Source organism: Eschscholzia californica, unplaced genomic scaffold, assembly GCF_041429995.1.
Source record: "Eschscholzia californica isolate CP2 unplaced genomic scaffold, dmEscCali1.0.p SCAF_1, whole genome shotgun sequence".
NCBI classification, from domain to species: domain Eukaryota; kingdom Viridiplantae; phylum Streptophyta; class Magnoliopsida; order Ranunculales; family Papaveraceae; genus Eschscholzia; species Eschscholzia californica.
The window spans coordinates 21990039-21999358 of NW_028238198.1; the positions used below are offsets into that span (position 1 = coordinate 21990039).

At 38.2% G+C, this 9320-nt stretch overlaps 2 protein-coding genes across 2 annotated transcripts; one reads left to right on the top strand and one right to left on the bottom strand.

Annotated features, from left to right (window-relative positions):
* On the top strand, nucleotides 1-2421 carry LOC147565154 (14-3-3-like protein A). The gene is made up of 4 exons (XM_086651652.1): nucleotides 1-790; nucleotides 913-1035; nucleotides 1787-1903; nucleotides 2012-2421. The coding sequence occupies exons 1-4, from the start codon at nucleotides 314-316 to the stop codon at nucleotides 2069-2071; spliced, it is 777 nt and encodes a 258-aa protein (XP_086507778.1). The 5' UTR covers nucleotides 1-313; the 3' UTR covers nucleotides 2072-2421.
* Nucleotides 2422-3248: 827 nt separating this feature from the next.
* On the bottom strand, nucleotides 3249-4005 carry LOC147565155 (VQ motif-containing protein 9-like). Its single transcript, XM_086651655.1, has one exon. The coding sequence runs from the start codon at nucleotides 3883-3885 to the stop codon at nucleotides 3382-3384; it is 504 nt and encodes a 167-aa protein (XP_086507781.1). The 5' UTR covers nucleotides 3886-4005; the 3' UTR covers nucleotides 3249-3381.
* Nucleotides 4006-9320: the final 5315 nt, after the last annotated feature.

Below are 9320 nucleotides of genomic sequence, written 5' to 3' on the forward strand. Positions count from 1 at the left end.
TTCCAATCGGGTAAATAGTAGTCTTATAACGTATGTTAGGAAGTCGAGGGACGATGTACCCATTCATCAACTTGTGATTAAAATAGGGGGACTCGCGGGAGTACCGAAAGGGCGAGGGACACGGGCCGAACATTATAGCGGCTGACCCGTTCCCATACTTTCTATCTCTCTCTCTACAAAACCTAAACGCGGAATAACAGCAACTGAAACCCCTAATTCTTCTTCTTCTCCATTTGATTCAAATCCACAAAACAAAAAAAAAAAAACTTGAAGAAATTTCAGATCAGAGAAAAAAACTCTTAAGATCTCATCAATGGCGTCACCAAGAGAAGAAAATGTATACATGGCGAAATTAGCTGAACAAGCCGAAAGATATGAAGAAATGGTTGAATTCATGGAAAAAGTAACAGCTTCAATTGAAGCTGAAGAACTAACAGTTGAAGAACGTAACCTTCTTTCTGTTGCTTATAAGAATGTTATTGGTGCTCGTCGTGCTTCTTGGCGTATAATTTCATCGATTGAACAAAAAGAAGAAAGTCGTGGTAATGAAGATCATGTTTCCACCATTAAAGAATACAGATCTAAGATTGAAACTGAACTTACTGGAATTTGTGATGGAATTCTTCGTTTACTTGATTCTAGACTTATTCCTGCTGCTTCTGCTGGTGATTCTAAAGTATTTTACCTAAAAATGAAAGGAGATTATCATCGTTATCTTGCTGAATTTAAGACTGGTTCTGAACGTAAGGAAGCTGCTGAAAGCACTCTTTCTGCTTACAAATCAGCTCAGGTTAAACCTAGATTCTCTCTCTTTGTTCCTTCTTCCTGATGCGTTAGATTTTTAGGGTTTCGATTAGGTTTTAATAGATTTTTGACGATTTCTTTTTTACTTGTTTGGATCTTTATCTATAGGATATTGCAACGACTGAGCTTGCACCTACTCATCCGATCCGTTTAGGGTTGGCTCTTAACTTCTCCGTCTTTTATTATGAGATCTTGAACTCTCCTGATCGAGCTTGTAATCTTGCAAAACAGGTAAACGATTTTAAATGTCTTTACTTTTTATCTGAATTACTTTAATTATTGATGATTTTGATCTGAGTTTGGAAACTATAGGGAGAGATATGAACAAAAACTCTTGATTTTGTTATGTTGTTTGCTATGATTTGTTCGTTTCAAATTAGGGTTATAATTTTGTGATATTTTTTGAATCTCTAAACTCTCATTTTGGGTTACTGTATAAGATTAGATCTTTATCCGATATTGGATACCCAGAAAATATCCGATGAAATATCTATAATCGTATCCAATGTCTAAATTTTGAATTTCCTGATAAAAATGCGGATCTGATACGGATATTTGGCCTTGATCCACCATCCTTAGTCCCATTAAATTGAGTATTTGAGTCTCTGAATTTCCATTTTGGATTATAAGATTTCTCCGTGACCGGAAATACATAGTCCATTGAATTGTGTATTTGAATCTCCAAATTCCAATTTTGGGTTATAGATTTACTCCTTGACATGACATTCATAATCAATGTATATGAATATCTGAACTTCCATTTTGGGTTATTCAATATCCTCCTTGATGCGGCATTCGTAGTTCTTGAATGGGTATTTGAATAATTGAATCTCTGAACTCCCATTTTAGGGTATTAGATTTCTTCTTAATCCAACATGCATTGTCCATTGAATTGAGTATTTGAATATCCGAATTCTTTGGTTTATTAGATTTCCTCCTTGATCCAACATAATTGATCCATTGAATCGTCAAATTCTATCAGGCTTTCGACGAAGCAATTGCTGAGCTTGACACACTAGGAGAAGAGTCGTACAAGGACAGTACTTTGATTATGCAACTCCTTAGGGATAATCTCACTTTGTGGACTTCAGATATGCAGGTTTATGATCTAATCTCTCTCTCACTATTTCTCTTCGGTTTATCATTTTTTCATTTGTTGGTAAGATTTCTTATGCTAAGCAATCCTCTTGATTTCCTTTTTAATTAGGATGACGGTGATGAGATCAAAGAAGCAGCACCAAAGCATGACGATGAACCACAACAGTAATGAAGTAACAACTTTATAATCTTCATATTAGGGTTTTCAAATCTATGCTTGTTTTCTAAAGAAAAATATGCTTGGTGTGTTTCTTTTAACCTAGCTGTTATGAATTTTCTTTGGAAATTCCTACCTTTGATTTCTTTGGTGAAGGTAGGAATCCTTTTTTTTCATGTTGTTTTTTTGTTAATCTACTGTGGTTTTATGTCTTCTTATTATCTTCACCTTCAAAAGTGTGATCTTGTTTATGTTTGAGCATCTTGAACTCTATTTCTCTAGTCAGCTCGACGAACTTGACCAAATGATGAACAATGTTATGGGATTTTTAAGGCATTTGTTGAGTATTTATATATTTGCCTTTAGCATCGTGCTCCTACCTTTTTATTTCCATTGTTATCTTCTTCTTTTTCTTAATTCTTTCTTTAAGAGGACCTACATTAATGGATTCTCAAGTTTTAGTGTATCGATAGTTGTTTATTTGTGAATTGAAAATACGAAGATAAGAATCATAAAATGTTGTATAATAATATAGGATATTAGAGTGCTCAAGAATTTGGAGTGAATTGAGTGGAATAGAGAAAGCTAGATTGTCTTTCCAACTCTCTACTGATTTAAACTACTAATTTGTAGTGAGTCTCCTCTTGAATATGTATCTTTTGTCCCATTTTATATGGTGGCCCATTATATATCTTTTGTTCCATTTTGGTAAGTGTTATTCTTTCGAGGGATGTTCCAAACTGTTTTTTCACTTTCCATATGTAACATTCATTTAGCTAACACGATTACATTTTCAAAAATACTTTTTGCTTTTAATATAACTAGGGTATAGCTCGTGCCCACGGAATTTACTTGAAGTATTTTACGTCGAATTATGAACGTATACTTCTATCATTTAATGAGAGAATGTATGAATTTAAGGAGATTTACTTCTGCGGCATGACATGGACATCATATAAGAAGATCATACAGATGGGTTAACATCTCAATCCAAGACATGGACTATAATACTACAAATTTGTTCTTTGATCATCTTCTAATTTTAACTCTTATATATATACAATATGATAAGATTCACACCACCCCCACACATAATTTGGTACACAGGTTAGTCGAGCTTTGTTCAAGTTAGCCAAGAAACTAATTAAAACAACAGATTTTAGATTAGTTTCTTTGAATTCTCGGTTCTTTTGATTAATTTCTGTTCTAACTCGAGCAAAGCTCTTGAAATTGTACTTGTTAATTTGGAATTTTCTCCCAAATCTACCTGGATTTCAGCTTCTTTATCACTACAGTAAAAACTTACGAATGTTGTTGAAGATTCAGAGTTTGGGTTCCTTCTTTGATTCAAATTCACTGGTCGGAGTAGAGCTCCGGAGGAATCTCATGTAGGCTGAAACGGGAGATTCCATGGCAAAATGGGTGACAGGAAAGGGTGGAAGTGGGGATAAAGGGAGAGTTGTTATCTTTCTTCCATTTTTATCCTCTGTGGTGGCGATGGTGGTGGTGGTTGTTAAGGGAAGAATAGGAGGAGGAGATGGTGTGATATTAATGAGTGAGAGAGGCAGAGGACGAATAGCCTGGAGACGAGAAGTTGGGGGTTTAGGAGAAGAAGAAGAACAGGCAGTGAGTTTCTGAACAACATCTCTGAAATCTTTTTTGTTAATATTGTAAACTTGGGGAGGCTGATGATAATAGTGTTTTTGTGGATTGAAATCAGAAGATGGGTTTACTTTTCTTTTAATGGGTTTTGAGATCTTGTGTGAGAATTTATTCATCTGTTTGAGATAGTGATCATGATGATGATCATCCCCGGCTGAGTCCATCTCTTGTTTACCCTCTTTCTCTCTCTCTCTCTAAGTTGATTTTCCTTGTCACTTTTATTCTTCAAGGGATTGGAACATACTGTATTATGGAGAGAGATCAAATATTTATGGAGAGAGAGAAAGAGGAAGAAAAAGTAGTCAAAGAAGACAACTTGATAAAAACAGGGTTTTTAGGGTTCTCGTCAAAGGAAAGCGTCTAGCAGTGGAGAAAATGACGTCCCCTCTTCTTCAAGAGTAGATGCTAGAGAGAGAGAGAGAAGCATCGCAGCCTACTTCCACCCTGCTCCATTTTCATTTACTAGTGTGTTTCATATCCCGAGTGCCATGACGCCTAAAAGGCTAAAACAGACGGAAGAGTTTATAAAACTAGATGGGTTAATTTGACATTGACCCCCAGTTATAATGTGATATTAGGGGTTCACCCCCAAAATCAAAACTGTTTAGGCGTTAACCCCCAATTGCCCTTTTTCCGTCTTTTCCACGTTAACTGGTCAGTGTGTGAGTCACACGCGTGAGTCGTGACCAAACTACCCCTCGTACCATCCTCCATCTAATCTAACGGTCCCCATTCCATCTCCCGATCTACGGTCCAGATTGAATATTTCAAAATAGCTGTTGAATTATGTTTCCCAAAACTACCCCCAAAAGCTCCCAAAGGTAACAACCCTAAAAGCTTATAAAAAACAAGAGATTCAATCGATGGATGATGAAGTTTTGGGAGGGTTGAAACCTTAAATTGTGTTCATTGTTTCGAAAATCATGGCAGGAGGAGCTAAGTGTAGTTCATCATCTGAGGTATACACTGTTCTCTTATATTTTCGGTTGGGGGTCCTTCCCTAATTATCGTATTTACAGTGGGGTGTTATCTCAACTGTTTTGTGCAATTTTCGTTTTCAGGAAGTCATGTGTCAAATTTGTGAGATGAAGGCTCATGTAGCTCTAAGTTGCCCCTTTCTTTACTCCGCATGCACGAAGAGAAATTGTGATGGCATTCGAAAAGTGATGGTGTCGAGTACTTCAAGAAACCCCGGAAGAAAGTATTTGAGATGCCAATACCTCAAATGTGAATCTTTTCAGTGGCTAGATGAAGCCATGCTTGAATATCAAACTCAACGTGTGAAACAACATCGAGTAGTGGGTTGCTATGGTTGTGGAGATCCAAGTCACTGGAAGAAAGATTGCCCGATGAATAAGAACCAAGGACAGAAGCAAAGTAACCATTCTCAAGCTCAAATAGTGATAACAACGACTCTTGAAGAGTTTTGTAACAAGTTTAACAATGTGAAACTTTGAAGTATGTAGGGTACCCAAGTATGTATGTATGAAGATGATATTGAATAAGTTAGAAGTTAAAGATTAGACATTTGTAGCAACTCACATTCAAAAGGTTTGAACTTTACAAAAAAACTAAGATTCAAAACATACCCAACTTTTATAGCTCCAAAAGTACATGTTACATAAACCTAACAAGACTTAACATAGTTCCTGTTAGATACCTAACACATCTTCCTTAGTTTTCAAACCTACTGTTCTTCACAAAATGATGAACCCAACCTAATGCTCTTCAATCTGGACCGTAGATCGGGAGATGGAATGGGGACCGTTAGATTAGATGGAGGATGGTACGAGGGGTAGTTTGGTCACGACTCACGCGTGTGACTCACACACTGACCAGTTAACGTGTAAATGACGGAAAAAGAGCAATTGGGGGTTAACGCCTAAACAGTTTTGATTTTGGGGGTGAAGTCCTAATATCACATTATAAATGGGGGTCAATGTCAAATTAACCCAAACTAGATTTATCCCGGCCACTTAGAATAGAAATGGGTTAATTCCGTTTTGGCCCCCGATTTGTGACCAACTCGCCGTTTTGGCCCCAATAAGTGTCTGGCAATTCGTTTTGGCCCCAAAAATTTCCTATTTGGCCCCAAATTTTATCCAGACTCCCAATTCTACCCCGATGGCATTTCTGTAATTATATATATTTTTTTTTGTCCACCTCATCTTATCACTCCTCCACCACACCACCTCCTCTCCACCTCACCCTTCTTCTCCGGCGGAATCTTGCCGGCCGGAATAAAAAATTCCAGCCGACCACCTTATTAAAAAAAAAAACTTATTTCTCTCTCTTCTTCCTCCTTTCTCTCTCTTCTTCTCTCTCATCTTCTTCCTCCTTTCTCTCTCTCCTTTCTCTCTCTTCTTCTCTCTTATCTTCTCTCTCTCCCTCCTTTCTCTATTCCGGCGAAGATATCTTCGCCGGAAAATGTCTGGATCTGGGGAAAACCCCAGATCCAGACTCCTCTTCGTCTGGGATTTCCAGACGAAGAGGAGCACTCTTCGTCTGGAAATCCCAGACGAAGAGGAGTCTGGATCTGGGGTTTTCCCCAGATCCAGACACTTTCCGGCGAAGATACCTTCGCCGGAATAGAGAAAGGAGGGAGAGAGAGAGAAGATGAGAGAGAAGAAGAAAGAGAAGATGAGAGAGAAGAAGAGAGAGAAAGGAGAGAGAGAAAGGAGGAAGAAGATGGGAGAGAAGAAGAGAGAGAAGAAGAGAGAGAAAGGAGGAAGAAAAGAGAGAAATAAATTTTTTTTTTTTTTTAATAAGGTGGTCGGCCGGAATTTTTTATTCCGGCCGGCAAGATTCCGCCGGAGAAGAAGGGTGAGGTGGAGAGGAGATGGTGACGTGGATAGGAGGTGGTGTGGTGGAGGAGTGATAAGATGAGGTGGATGATAAAGAATGGTGTGATGTGTTTTTTTTGTTTTTAACATTTTTCACAAATAATTCTGTTTGGCCCCCGAGGATAATTTCGTCAAAAATTTAGCTCTTGGGGCTAAAACGAACTGCCGGACACAATTGGGGGCCAAAACGGCCAGTTGGTCACAAATTGGGGGCTAAAACGGAATTAACCCAATAGAAATTACAAAGCTCGTAGGGTTACAGTCCAAAAGTACCGCGTATCACAAAAGACAAGGGGCAAAATAGTAATTTACACTTTGAAATTACCATTTCGTCCCCTTATCTAATAGGGTCACCCGTACGGCACTTTTGGACGGTACTTTTCTCATTTTCCTACAAATTAACCGTGTATTTACAGTAAAAAGTACATCAAGAAAGAGAATTGACTGATTAACCGTCTAGTATTGGCATGACACCCTTCGAGGCATTATATAAGAGACTTTGTCGATTACCATCGTGTCGGATAGAGGCAGAAGATGCTAGACTAGAGGGGTCAAAGTTGATTCGAGACACTTTTGAGAAGATTGCGTTGGTTCGGAGTCGTAGTGGCAAAAAGTCGTACTTTGCCCACTGGGACTAAACATTGCCTAGGCCCAGCTACTTCAAATAAATATCACTTGGGCCCAGCCCACTCGCCTACTAGTTGGACACTCCCACGTGGAATTTGACCCATTAGAAGTCTAAACGGCTCTAAGCCCTTGTGAACGTCCATCTAGACAAACAATAACCCCTCAAAACTAATAATATTCCAAGCACCCCTCGGTCTCCCTCAACCGAGTCTGCGAGTTACTGAGTCAACCTCAACTCCGGAGATCTCGCCACGTATCCATTGACAAGGTCGCTCAAAAATCTCACGTCACCTCAAATACATTTAGGGTGATCTCAGCCTACGAAGAGTTTAAAGTCGAGCGGTGTAATCGTACGGTCAAGATACTATAGGCAACAGATCGACGGCTAGAACGAGACTCCTTTAGGGTTCAGAGCCACCCTCCGACAATACAACACGGTGATACGCTCAACATTCTTCTGTATATTTATTTTCTTTCTAGTTGGTTGACTTCACCGTAGGAGCCCCCTCGCCGACACCATCCCTGTGTCCCCAAGACTTCACGGTTCTACTTGTGTTTTTGTCTGTCTACAAGGTCCAGCCAGAACTTCGTCTATCTCGAGGTCTAAAACCCAAGTTGTTGGTGGCCCACCAATCGACCTTATGTTAATTGTGTGTTTCCTACTGTCCGCAGGAGACATAGATCACTACTTGCAAAACATTATCGGTACGAAACTAGTAGGTCATAACAATATACTAGCGGTTAAGATTTGATTTATGTATGTTGTGGTATGATGTTATTATATGTGTGTGATGTGATGGAGATGGTGGAGGGTTGTATGAATTTTGTGGTTGGTCCAACCCTCTTTACCGACTATTTGTTGTGATGGACGACGGGTTCGCATGGTAAAGGTTTACGGAGGTACGACCTAGGTATGGAGCATATGGGGTCGGCGCTAACATAAGGGTAGCCTTGTGGACCACTCTCATACATCAATGTTATGGGGACGGTTCGGATGAAGGATTTGATTTTCCCGGTGGACACCAACTTATCATATCGCTTTCGGTTGTTGGTTACAAATGTGGTTTCCTTTATTGTAATTGCCACAACTTAAGTACTAATGTGAACACCTAATATATAGTTGTCTTTTTGTCTTCATAGTTCTTAAAATTGTCTATTAAGATTTTAGAGATTTCGAAATCTACTTGTTGAGTTCTGATCCAACCTGTTATTTTTTAGGACAAAGAAATCAAGAAGTGTCACCTGTTTGGGTCGTAGTTAGTCAATTAAAGAGTTTTCATAGTTTTCTTTCTTTCTTTAAGGTAGTTATTTGGAGTTGCATCTCCTAAGTAGTTCTTTTTCTTTTATTTGATCTTGTCCGACATACGTGTCGATGATTTAGAGACATTATTTGAGTTTTGAAAATTTAATTGGTTAATTTTTGTTACCTATGAGCTTCTTGTTTGATATTATTTGCCTCTTTTTGATGAGTATATGATTGTATTCACTGTTATGCGAAAAAAATGCTTTAATTTAGATTTTCATGGCGGCAGACGTGAAAATCTGGATTATTGACGTTATACATGAAAAAAAAAAAAACGAGTGGTCACATCGACAATTGACACATGGGACGTTTGAAGTTCCTATAAAGACTTTTAAAGATGGCAACCATTTGGAATAAATTACTTTCAAAAGGCACCAAAGCAAAACCCTGAGCGGTCAAACCACGTGATCAAAGACCATTTTAGGAGAAAATAAAATCCATATTTCGAGAAATTTTTTCATCTATTGAGATTTTTCGAACAACTTAATCAAAAATAAGTTCAACAAAAAAAAAACTTAATCAAAAATAATCTAACGGATGTTGAAGACAAATGTCATACTTTACCATCTTTTATCTTTTACTACACATAACTAAAATACCTCAAAAACTTTAAGCTAATACCATAACTTCAATCAGCTATCAAAAGCCCAACTTCAGGACATGGTTTTTCTCTCTTCGACCAAAACTTTCCCCCCATTAACTCAAACCCTAGAAGTTTATCCTTTTGCCATTTCATTAACAGCTATACATTGTCTCCTTCAGATTGGTTTAAGATCTGTCTTCCCCATAATTTAACAATAGTACAAACACAAAGGCAAAATGATTC

Bases quoted from the DNA above. Each gene is read 5' to 3' on its own strand.
- LOC147565154 (XM_086651652.1), top strand. From the start codon at position 314: ATGGCGTCACCAAGAGAAGAAAATGTATACATGGCGAAATTAGCTGAA. The intron at 1,036-1,786 runs GTAAACGATTTT...AAATTCTATCAG, and splicing joins CTTGTAATCTTGCAAAACAG to GCTTTCGACGAAGCAATTGC. The intron at 1,904-2,011 runs GTTTATGATCTA...CTTTTTAATTAG, and splicing joins TGTGGACTTCAGATATGCAG to GATGACGGTGATGAGATCAA.
- LOC147565155 (XM_086651655.1), bottom strand. From the start codon at position 3,885: ATGGACTCAGCCGGGGATGATCATCATCATGATCACTATCTCAAACAG.